This window comes from Haliotis asinina, chromosome 6, assembly GCF_037392515.1.
Source record: "Haliotis asinina isolate JCU_RB_2024 chromosome 6, JCU_Hal_asi_v2, whole genome shotgun sequence".
Lineage (NCBI taxonomy): Eukaryota > Metazoa > Mollusca > Gastropoda > Lepetellida > Haliotidae > Haliotis > Haliotis asinina.
The window spans coordinates 60,705,881-60,718,376 of NC_090285.1; the positions used below are offsets into that span (position 1 = coordinate 60,705,881).

A 12,496-nucleotide genomic window follows, 5' to 3' on the forward strand; every position below is an offset into this window, starting at 1 on the left:
GATGAACAAGCTTCTAGTAAACCATATGTGCAAGGAAGACCTATGCAAGGAAACCTATTGTTTCAGCTTGTTCTTTTTGTGATCTATTTACTCTAAATTTCTCATATGTCTGTAAATGGCAGAATATTACATGTATAATGCTGATTTCATGTTTAATTTCCATGATAAAAAGTCCCCTCAACTGTGGTCATGTTCTTATTACTATAGGAAAATGAATGTCTTTTGCATGTTCAGTTAGATGAAAGAAGAAAGAACTTGCCGTTTCAAGAAATCATTTACAAGTAGTTATTCCTTTCACTATTTCACTGTATCATGTTACATTCTCTATCAGCATGCACAAGTCATGTGGATGACTGACACTCTACAGGGATGATTCTAGGATTTGAATCTGAATTTTTGCTTGTATTGCTAATGGATGTATGCTGGAAATGTAAATATGACGTTAGATTCTTCATGGGGATTCTTCATTACAACAGTAATGTTATGAATGGCATCCTTTTCTTATTGGCAACCGATTTTTTTCCAAATGGCCTATGAATTTTGATCATTGTAAGTTTTCCAGTAATTCTATGTGGATTTGGGCACTGGGGTGGTTAAAGCATTTGCTCTTTCCACCAAAGGTCTAGGCTTGATTCCCCACATAAGTGAGATTTGAGATAACCATTTCTGGTGCTCCATTGTTTCTTGGAATGTTCCTTCAAACAATAAAACCTTATGCTCATTTCATTCCCTATCTTATTTCACTCACTCACACTCTACCTTGTATGTTCCTAGTTACTCAGTCACTGGTTTGATATGGTCAACATACGGACCTAGAATTATCCCCGACACTGTACTGTAGATCTATACACATTTCTGGTATGTTTTGTTTGTTGAGTTTGTTGCACACTGTTTGGTTGCTGGCAGGGGCTCCCCCAATGTCAATGGGAATGATGCAGCCTGTAGCCTCTCTTGGCTCGGGCACCATGACAACAGGCTCAGTGGGGATGCCCATAATGGCCAATGGGGTCCCTCCAGTGGGTGGACAGCAGGGATTTGTGGGTAAGCAGTAAGAGAAGAATGCCTGTCTGTACACATGACTGACATTTTTGTGTGTTTGCATTATCTTGAATATTCAATATTTGCCTGATGTAACTGGAGTAAACATGCTCATGTAACATGGTATTCATTGAAAATATTATCATTTAAACTTTTTTGTCATTCTAATTAGTTTTCAGTGCGGTCAGTGTTAATATAAGTTGTGTAACGTAACTGATGGAACATGCTTATAATGTTAATGAAAAGTAGAATGACAGTGCATTGTATCGGTCATACATACAGCATGATCGTGTTGTTACTGGTTAAGGCTTGGTGTATGACAGATGAAGACAGTAACTGCTTTTCATGTTACTTGCATGATCTTCAATTTTTCCATTTTCTGTTTTCAATATTTATGTGTACATGTCCTATTTCTCTTCATTAGATTAGTTATCTGTGAAGGTTACTGGTTAGAATTTGTCTTCAGTAGCTCATGTTTGTCATAAAAGGTGACTAACAGGATTGGATAGTCAGACTCGCTGACTTGGTTGACACGTCATTTGCATAGAACAATACTCATTCTGTTGATTACTGGATTGTGTGGCCCAGACTCAAACAGACTGCCATTATGTAACTGGAATATCTACAGTGTGGCATGAAACTGAAGTCTTGCACGCCACTCACTTATATTAGCATGAACTGTCATGGTGTTTGAATAAATAGAGTAATCCTGTTTTTCACTTTATGTTCCACAGTTATCATGGTTGTATGAATTAACATTATGTGTGAACAAAATTAAAGTTTTGATTTGATGGCAGCATGAAACAAGTGTTCTATATTGTGACCATTGACAAATGTTGGAAATTGAAAAGAGGGAGTGTAAGCATGAAGTGGAGACTGACGGTGGTAGTGTTTTCAGGGATGGGAATGCCAGCTCCAGGAGGCGTGGCCGACCCTAAGGCAGGGATGAAGCCTGTTGGGTAATTACATTCTTCTAACATCTGATTATCATTATTAATGTAATCTATTTAAATGGTACTGAGTTCCAACTAGACTGCTCACTGGGATTTCAACCTCAACAGCACATCATATTATCAATCTCAACTCCCTGGGGATCATACCAGCCACTAGCCGAACTGAGTTATTGTGTTTTTTTCCTTCCTTCGGAGGTACCCATTCACAGCTGGGTGGACAGGGACACACAGTCACAATACTTTGTCCAAGTTTACTGCATGTTGCTGTATATGTATTCATGTGGAAACCGTATGGTCATTTACCAACATATTCCTTTTATTACGTGCACAGGGTTGTGTACTGTACACTAGGAGTTTTGACAATAATGAAAAAGTCTGAAGTATTTACACCCAGTCACAGGAGGGCTTGATCACAAAAACTCGCTGGATCACTAGAGTGGTACCAATACTCGCCCACCACAATCCTCTCTTATCATGTTATATATCAGCAGTGATCAGCATGATCAGACAGTGTGAAAATGTAATGTTATGAACACAGATGTGCTGTGGTAATGCAGTTATTGATATCTAACCTGAGTCTGCTGTTGAAATGATTATCGATGTCAGGTTGTTGATATTCCCGAGTGTTATCATGTGCACTGTCATGTTTTTCAAGAGCTGTAAGCTGGGCCATGCCACATCAGAGCAAGTTGAAGTACACACAGCTCTTCTATTCACATGACCGCAACAAGAGAGGCTATCTCACAGGTAACACTCACTGCAGGCTTGCTGTTAAGTAAATGACAATAGCACACTGGTAATTTGGGTTTCTTTTATGTTTATGCTGTAGATAATGTTAATTAGTTAGTCATGTCAAGATGCTTTCCAGAAAGATAAACCCTGTCTTCATTGTCAATCAGAATACAGTCGAACCCCGTTTACCTGGACCCCACATATCCGGAAACCCCGCCTTCCGGACGATTTTTATGTGAAACGAAACTTACGTTCATTAATTGTACTCACTCAACCGGACCCCGCGCTTCCGGACCCTGATGGCGAATTTTCAAACCATTCCCAAACATTTCCATTGAAAAATGACCCAGTTATCCAGATGGAGAGATCTGTGCAACGTGCATGTTTATGTGTCACATCATTACAGTTTACCGCACGACTATGTGATTTCTTAATCTATCAGAAGGCATTTGGCGTGAATTGGTTAATTAGCCATCAAAACACTAGTGACGCATGTCAATTGGGTTGTTCATTAGGATTTGGCGCGTGTGAGAACATCACATCAGTAACGAAAACACATGTTAAGTAGGATTAAGGGAAACTACACGGTAATTGTACTGTATGTAAAACTTATAAACTTACCCCTGCTATCTGTCGCGATGCAAGTCAAAAGTAGCCTGCCACATGATCTAAGTCATGTGATCCTGTCCGAAAATTTACTATCTACAAACAGCATAAATCCGATACAATGTCGTATGTTTTTAGGGCATTTAAAATTAACAAAAGAATATGCAATAGGCAAAATAGAAACTTTGTGTCATCGATTTATGTTTTTCATCTAACTTACCATCTGAAGCTCCACACGCCAGACAATGACGTCCGAGACAACTAGACAAATGGTAACCTAAGTTCCGCCTTCCATGTATTATCGGTACACTTATATGTTATGATGATTCACTGTTTTTTCCTTTCACTTAATTTTCATGTTTTGGATGTTTGATCCAGTTAACCGGACGTCTCGCTATCCGGACGATTTTCGAGTGAAACCAAAACGTCTGGGTAAACGGGGTTCGACTGTATTAACAACATGGATAACACAAACTAAATTGCTGTGAAGGACTCACCCCCATTTTCTGCAACCATGGTATCCATGACAACAAATCCCCTCTGTTACAGGTGTGGAAGCAAGGTCTGTGCTGCTGCAGTCTCATCTCCCTCAAGCCATGCTGGCTCAGATATGGTGAGTGATAACATAGCTCAACATCACCCAAGCCACAAATGGAAAACGTTACTGTAATCTTTCTCATTGCAATATAAGTGTGTTGTTGTTGTCTCTGTGAGCCTTATCTTATTCTAAAATTTGTCTTCATTTACCCATGCTTGTCATAAGAGGTAACTAAGGCGATACGCTTGTCAAGCTCACTGACCTTTCAACGTATCCCAGTTTCGTAGATTGATGTTCATGCTGTTGATCATTTTATTGTGTGGTCGAGACTAGATTATTTACAGACCACTGCTAGAATATTGCTGAGTGCAGTGTAAAACTAAACTTGATCAATCAATCAATAAGTTTGAACTTACCTTAATCTTCATGTGTCTGCTGCCTGTTTCCTGACTAGTTCACTGTGTACTTCATTTTCAGAGTTAGCTTAAATCTTTTCATTATTTGGTCATGATTTTGACATCATTAGTATTAGTGTTCGCAGGTAAGTTAACTGTTGTTTGAAGAGTTGATTGAGTCATGCTGAGACAACGGTTTCATCTAAGGTAATAGTTGTTGATGATATGAAGCAGAATCCAGACACCACTCTGATAGATTAATACTGTACAGGGATTGGGAAAGGCAGGGGCCAAGGGCCATTTTGCTCAATAGTATTGAAATGGTGCATTGAAAAATTTTGAAGTTTACTATTGATAGAAGGCCAGTGGCCCATTCTGAATTCATAAAATTGCTAATCCTGAAAGTAGCCGATTGTCAGACACAAAGCTCTCTATCCCAATCCCATTGTAGTAATTTTTAGCATGGCAACTAGTGATTCATCAGGCATTTCCTCTCACAGACAATTGACAATGAACAGTATTGACTCTGGATTAGTATTAAACATGCACATATATCTTGTTCCTTGTAGGACCCTGTCGGATGTTGACAATGATGGCAAGCTGACCAGTGATGAGTTCTGTATTGCCATGCATCTGTTGGAGATGGTGAGGGGGGGCCGTCCACTTCCCTCCAAGCTCCCAGCAGAGCTTTACCCGACTGGAGGCAAGGGGCAGCCAGGGGCAGTCCCACCTGGGGCACCAGGTGGGGTTGTACCTGCTCCAGGTGAGTGAAACAATGACAACATGTCAGTAATCATCTGTGTTTGTCAATTGTAGTGTGTTGTAATTCAAGGTCTGAAACAGTCTACACTGCCCCATGTTTGTTGTGAAAGTTAATGTAATGTAATACAGGTTACATGTCATTGCACCCGTCATTGGTGACCACCCTGATCAGGCTCTCTTCGGATGGTTCACTTAGCCCAAACTAAGTATTTACAGAATGCTGTGTATCACCAGAATGTTCTGCATAAAATGAAGAAAAACCCAAACAAATGATGTTCTTTGATCTTATTTGTAAACATTTACTTCAGGAATGGTAAATATTCACCCTAACTCCCATTTTGTGTACAAGCAGTTGTTGGCAAGAGATGCATGATGATCTGTGCTTTTAGTTGTAGCACCCCAGAAGGACATGTTTGGTGACTTGTTGAGTAGTACAGGAATGAGCATGCCACCCCCACAACCAATAGCACCAGCCCAGCCAGCAGCGAATGGAGATGCCCAGCAACAGGATGACTTTACTTCACCAGGTAAGGACTCACATATAGATAATCATGAGGCTAAGGGGAAACATTATGTCTACAGTTATCACAGGAGTGATAGTATACACTACTGTAATATTAATACAATACTTGTCAGAGTTAAGTAGTCATGTATTTTTATGCCCATTCCTGTTATGTGTTACTTAAGAAATATATATGACTACCCAGTCCTTTATATTTATTGCACTTAATTTGTCATGCCACTTCATTTTATAAGTTGCATTATAATATATGGTCTGTGCTGTTCGAGGACACTGATGAAACTTAGTTTATTGACTGAGGGCCCCACAGTTCTGCACAGTGTCCATGATATTTGTTACAGTGACATTTGAAGACAAACGAAAGATGAACTTTGACAAGGGTCAGGCAGAGCTGGAGAAGAGGCGGGCAATGTTGCAGGAACAGCTGAAGAGGGAAGAAGAAGCCAGGCTGGAGAAGGAGAGACAAGAACATGAGAAGAGGGAACGTATCAGGTACAGCATTACCAGACTTCTCCTGGAATTAATGTCACAATACTGCAAATACTTCACTCTATCAAATGGAATTTAGCTTTTAAAAACAAAGAAACAAAGTTTGAGGGCACAGGTTGTCCTTGTTAGGAACTGCAGATCTAGGGTTTTAGTCCCTTATGATTCTTTCGCTGTCCATGCTCCATTGTCTCATCCAAGTCAAAAACTTGCTCTTCTGGCGCCACATTGTGCATTCATAGCAGACCTATTCTAACGGTACCTGGGAAGGGCACTGAATAATTGCTCTTACAATGCACTAAGTTCACCAAGTGAATGCAAAGGACAAAAACTTCATGCTTACCCTGGTCAACTGATCAGAGTGTAATCTCAACTAACTATTAAGCATACAATAATGAGCCCCATCAGACCAAACTGGCACGACTTTTTATGAAACAATTAGTGATATGAGAAGAATTTTCTCCGACCATTAATTGAACATTCATTGTGGGTGTGATGTTATGTTGTAGACAAGAGCAGGAACGCAAACGGCAGCATGAGTTGGAGCGCCAGATGGAGAAGCAGAGGCAGATGGAGAGAGAGCGAGAAGAACAGAGACAGAAGATGATGGAACAGAGAGAGGTTTGTCTTTCTTTTACACTCAGCTTGTGTATATTGTTTGTATTGAAGTAAAGACATTCTTGAAAATATACCAAAAGCATGTAAATGCTACACAGAATGTGATTTACAGTCATTTCTGCTCTTATTCTTGTTCAATCATACTAGTATGATTTGAATGGAGAGGTTTGAAGGTGGAAGTATCCAGACTTATCTTTTATTCATTTTGCTGGTCAAAAGGCTGTTGAACTGACTATACAAACCAATATAGACATGTCTGTCATGGTTCCTGAGTAAATATAAAAGTCTGTTATGCTTATGTTTCAGGCTGCGCGGCGTGAGCTGGAACGGCAACGGCAGATGGAGTGGGAGCGACAACGGAAGGAGCAGCTTTTGGCGGAGAAGGCACGAGAGTATGAGCATCTTGCCACATTGAAAGCTCAAGACAGCAACCTGAAGTGCGAGCTGGAGTCACTGGTAGGAAATCATTAGTGATCACTATTAGATCATTGTGCAGCTACACTGGTACTCATTTAGTTTTGAATTCCCATACTGCATAATTTGTTACTTATGTAAATTGGGATTTGTTAAGTAGTATAGACAATAGCAGTTCTGGCACATGTTAGTTAGACGTGGGCCAGAACCACTATTGTCTATACTACTTGGGATATTGTATACTGAACAGCAAAAGAAATACAAGTTTTGAGAAATGAAATCTCATTATAGTAAGCCTTCATGTTCATGTCTTCTATTGAAACACTTGACAAAAATCACAGAGTTGTGTTTCTTTTGCTGTTCAATATATTTCAATTAGTGGACATGGGCATAAGAACTGAATGTGCCTTAATCAGTATTTGTCGAAGTTGTGTGCTGGCCATTAGTTGCCTGTCTCGGAAGGCGTGGGTGCGAATCTTGGATGGGACTCAACTAAAACAAGTGCTAGAATTTGCACTTTTTGAAATGTAATCCCAAATGTGACATATGTTACATTTTGCCACTCTCTAAATGGCATTGTGTAATCATAATTTCGACCATGGGAGCCCTGAAACTTGACACTTATCAGAGGGCTACACAAAATCTGCAGATGAGACTACCAGTTGTCCAACTTCATCTTTGTGGAAGTTGCAACGGGTTAGGCAGCTGACATTGTATGCTGGCGATTAGGTGCCTTACTCTTGAGGGTGTGGTTTCAAATAACGGATGAATTTGTACTTTATGAAGAAAGTATAATCCCAAATATGACATATGTTATAAAGTTTCAAACAGTGTGAAACACAGGTTGGTAATTAGCTATAGGCATGAATGTACAATTGCATGTGGACAATAGTGTAGTAAGTATGATAATGCTTTCAGGTAAGGCTAAAAAAAAAAGTGAAATGTTTCTAAGGCATCAGCACATATCTTTTATTTGTGCATGTGACAATTTTTTATTGTCATTTAGAAAAAATAATTTTTAAACTTATCCTATTTCATGATTTGCACTTCTCTCTTTTTTGCTGTGATGCTGATGGGAAGGAATGAGAACTTTCCCTCTGGCATCTCTTGTCCATATGCATGTGGACCCCAGGCTGCTCTCCTTTAAGGACAGGCCCCTAGTATAGTATTCCCAGAAATTATTGAGAATCATGTTGCGTCATGTAACTCATTACGTTTATTAACTTCTGGCGTTTTACTTACATAAACATGTTAAAACGTCATCCTTTTACAGTCTCAGTCTTGTTTTAGTACTTTGTTAGACCTCCTCACTCAGCAATGCATGCCTGAATACGCCTAGGCACACTACCCATCAAAGTTTGTAGGTAATCGTGTGACAGGGTATCCCGATATTGGACCACCTCGGCCTTCATATCTTCAATATTTCTCAGTCCCTTTTGGTTTATTATGTCCTTCATGGCTCCCCACACATTCTCATTTGGGTTTAGGTCTGGGCTGTAACTGGGCCAGTCTAAAACTTGAACATTTTCGCCCGACAACCACTGTTTTGTGTAGCGCGCAGTGTGTTTTGGGTCATTATCATGCTGGAAAATCCAATCATCTTCATACAATGTTTGTGCTGTCGAAAGAAGGTGACCATTTAGAATGTCAACGTATCTTTCTTTTGTCAAGTTTCCCGTGAAAACACACAATGGCGTCACTCCGCGAGCCGATATGCCACCCCACATGTGAAACTTCGGGCTATGTTTTGGTTGCTGGTAGATAGGTTTGACAGTATCTTTGGTCCAAATTTTCACACAATTAGGGAAAAGCCAAACAGAACTTTCATCCGATAAGAAAACATTATCCCAATCTTGATTTTCATGAGCCCGACACCAGTTTAAACATTTTTCCTTTTGTGCATCTTTCATCAACGGCGAGGGAATTCCACGTTTTTTCACCCAATTAAGTCTCTGTAATTCCTGCCTAACTGTTTCATTGCACACCTGAGGACTTCCTCTGCTAATCATTTCATTTCTGATGTTCTCAACACTTTTCAATTTGACCCTACTCACAATCTGCCCAAGTCTTCGGCGATCCACAACACTGAATTTCCTAGGCCGACCTGCCCCTGCTTTGTGCTCTATCCCGGTTCCTGTTTGAATATTCTTCAAAGTTCTGTATACTGTAGACAGAGGAATACCATGTCTACAAGCTAGCACTTTAGCATCAGCCTCACCCCTTTCAAAATCATCTAGAATGAGCTTTCTTTTCTCTCTTGCTGTAAATTCTGCCATGTCAACACAGGAAGCCGTCTGCTCAGACAAGGGAGATAACTCTTGACGTAATGAGCTGCCTTCTAAGCCTTCAAGAGTTGTCTCCCTTATTTAGTATGCTTAGTGCATAGTGAAAGCCCTTTTTCCAATCTTAGCATCATTAGAAAAAAAACAAAGATTTTCTCAATAATTTCTGGGAACACTGTACTATGCTGAGCATGCAGCACATATCTTCCTGTGTGACTGCCTCAGACTGACCATTCTTCTTCTGTGTGGACGTAGTGTGAGAGTTTTCAGTTTTCTTTCCATGTTAACATGGGAAATATATCCTAAATACTTAAACATGAGGTATTTTTGCACACAGCGTTAACAATTTTTTCCTCGGATTCCCACTCACTATGTGTGGATTGGATTGGCCTGTGACCTGGAGCATGTGTTGTCGAGAATGTGCTCCCTTGTCTAAGACGTTTTTAGAAAATATAAGCATGCTTCTCCCTTTGGCTGGCAGAACTCGTTATACTTCAAAAGAGCATTGTCGATTGCCTGACAACCCCCCTGCATTCAATGACCCGTATTAACTGCTCATTGTTCGAAGATTCCACTGCAGGAAGTTGATGACTTTTCTGGTGTGCATTGTCAGATGTCTACAGTACTTGTTAGTGCACTGTCTCATACATTTTTGTTGTCTCATGTCCCATGCAGGATTCGAATCCATACCTATGTGACACTGTGTAATGAGATGTCTACTCATCATTCCACCTCATCATACTGCACTGAGTTGCCAGCTGGGTCACACCGCTGATCTACATTGTAAAATTGCTGAACTGATTCACATTGAGTCAATTTGCCAAATATGACTGTTTCTTATCGCAGAAACAGTTCACATCATCGAAACAATTCACCACATTGAATCTGTTCGCCAGTCCAAATGGATTCACCAGGCTGAATGGTGTATTGGGTCATAACATGGACTCAATTTGCCATATATGACTGTTTCTTATTGCTGAAACGGCTCAAATTGATTCACCACATCAAAATGGTTGCCTTCGCTGTGATGGCTCACTTCACTGAAACGATTCTTCTCACTGAACTATTTCACCTTGACGAACCGGTTCATCTGATTCTTCTAGATTGAAACGTTTTTTAAACCTCAATGCAGATTCTGATCATGAAATGATCCACATAACATCAACTTCTTGGCACACCATTCTGAACCAGATCACTAAGCTGAAGTGATTTACTAGCATGAATTATTTCACCTTGCCATGACCGGGTGGTATCTCATTCTAGATTTAATCTACCTAAACTCGGAGATTACCGTCCATAAGGGCGGTATTTGGCACAACAGGCCGTGTTGTTTGTACCCCAGTATAGAGAGGACAAAATTCGGTGCCCTCTACCGTCATCATTGGACTCAGCCTGTACTCTGCGCAAGTGGCAGGAGTTACTGGGGTTATTGACGTTGGCACAAGCACTGACTTACAAGGGCCAACTGTAACCCTGCCCTCTGCAGATGTTTTTATGCCCGTACCTGCAGAAGGACAATCCCAGCTACAACCATTTCTTCATTGGTGGATCTCTATGATGTCCTTCATACCAAATTGTCACCTGTTTGTCAACGCATTCCTTGAGGCATGTCATGCCCACTTTCTTCTTCATCAAGAGGCTGGGCATCTGCAGAAAAGGCCCTTTACATCAATGAGTTGGAATGCAGAGCTGACATTCTCGACCATTCAGCATTGGGTGGCATAACTTAGGTCGTCCCATCTACCGATTCAGTTAGAGTGTGGTATATCCATCATCAAGGCCCTGTAGACTTGGCAGCATCTGCTTCAGTGGATGTTTCGATTTTACCATCTAGTCAATTCTCTCAACATTATAGCCAGACCCAGGCACATACCTGGGGCGAAGAATGTCATAGCCGACGCCCTGTCATGCCCCAAACAGTCATCACCGAAAGAGTGGAAGTTACTGCCCTCATATTTCAGTCAATGAGCTACCTGATATCTTGTCCAGACGTAGATCTATTTCCCACTTGGTACGACCATCAGCTTCCACGGTTTGTGTTCCCAATTCCGGATGCTCAGACAGGGGACCACGATTAGCCATATCATGGAGGGTCCTAGGCTTATGTGTTTCCTCCCCGTCTCTGCTACCCAAGATAGTTCAAAGTTACTTGAAACCAGCAAGATTCATCCGCTCTTGTTTGCGTCCTTTTGGCCAGCGGGTAACTGGTTTCTCAGCTTTAAAAAGCTAGCATCTCTCAAAGTAGCTACAGTTATTTTCATCTACACATAGGACATTCATACAATTGATGTATGATGATAAATGGAAGAAACATGAATATTACTGTAGAATTAGGAGAAAAAATCATCCCACCACTGCATCACATCAGGTTGTTGCTGAATTTCTATAGTTTTAATGGGCTTCAAAGAAACTGAAAGGTGCTACATTGGCAACTATGCTGTATGCTCAGCATGGGACTAGAAACCTGTCCTATAAGGAGAGCAGCCTGGTTAACACTGGCGTGTGGACAAGAGAGACATAGAGCGCTTGGGCGCTTCCCAATCATCCATTTGTCCACTATAAGAATGCATGTTTATAAGAACGTGTGTGACTGATTTTGCAACTCACTAACACGTGCTCAACTTCCCAAGCTGTATTTCTGAGAGAAAAAACTAAAAATATGTTCCTCCCACACTTTTCTTTTTCCATAAAAAATTTAAGAAGACACGTTCAACTGATTATGTGCACAAGAATCATTCAATTTTTTTATGCAGCCTAACTACCTTCAACTATGATCAAATCCAGAGTGTTGCAGTAGCTGTTAACAGTCATTTGTTGTTCTCATTCAGGATGGCAAGAAAACAGAGATTGGTCAGAAAATTACACAAGTTCGGAGTGGTGTTACAGACTTTACTTCCAGTATAGAAAATATGAGAACATCAAGAGATCAAACACTTGCAGATATTGACAGATACCAGAAAGAAGTACAGGTATGGCGTGTCAAGAATTGAACTTTTCCTGATTTAAATATCGACAAGATTCGATGATCTCCATTTTGAGTCTAGGTCTTAACATTGTAGTTAGTGGCTTGTGTCAAATCTGACACTTTATCTGCGAGTTGTTGTCTACATTGTCTCTATTATAGATAGTAGAAGGACATGAAAAGGACACAT

At 40.5% G+C, this 12,496-nt stretch overlaps 1 protein-coding gene across 4 annotated transcripts in view; it reads left to right on the forward strand.

The window, feature by feature from the left end:
• Positions 1 to 12,496, forward strand: part of LOC137286174 (intersectin-1-like) — a 76,377-nt gene that overhangs the window by 6,812 nt on the left and 57,069 nt on the right. For 3 of the 4 annotated variants that reach the window (XM_067817860.1, XM_067817862.1, XM_067817863.1), the window contains exons 6-15: positions 907 to 1,041; positions 1,937 to 1,997; positions 2,647 to 2,738; positions 3,879 to 3,942; positions 4,832 to 5,025; positions 5,414 to 5,551; positions 5,886 to 6,036; positions 6,540 to 6,651; positions 6,955 to 7,104; positions 12,173 to 12,313. In XM_067817860.1, the coding sequence (XP_067673961.1) occupies positions 907 to 1,041; positions 1,937 to 1,997; positions 2,647 to 2,738; positions 3,879 to 3,942; positions 4,832 to 5,025; positions 5,414 to 5,551; positions 5,886 to 6,036; positions 6,540 to 6,651; positions 6,955 to 7,104; positions 12,173 to 12,313 (1,238 nt within the window). The remainder of the gene's footprint in view (positions 1 to 906; positions 1,042 to 1,936; positions 1,998 to 2,646; positions 2,739 to 3,878; positions 3,943 to 4,831; positions 5,026 to 5,413; positions 5,552 to 5,885; positions 6,037 to 6,539; positions 6,652 to 6,954; positions 7,105 to 12,172; positions 12,314 to 12,496) is intronic. The other variant, XM_067817861.1, reaches the window with a different exon arrangement.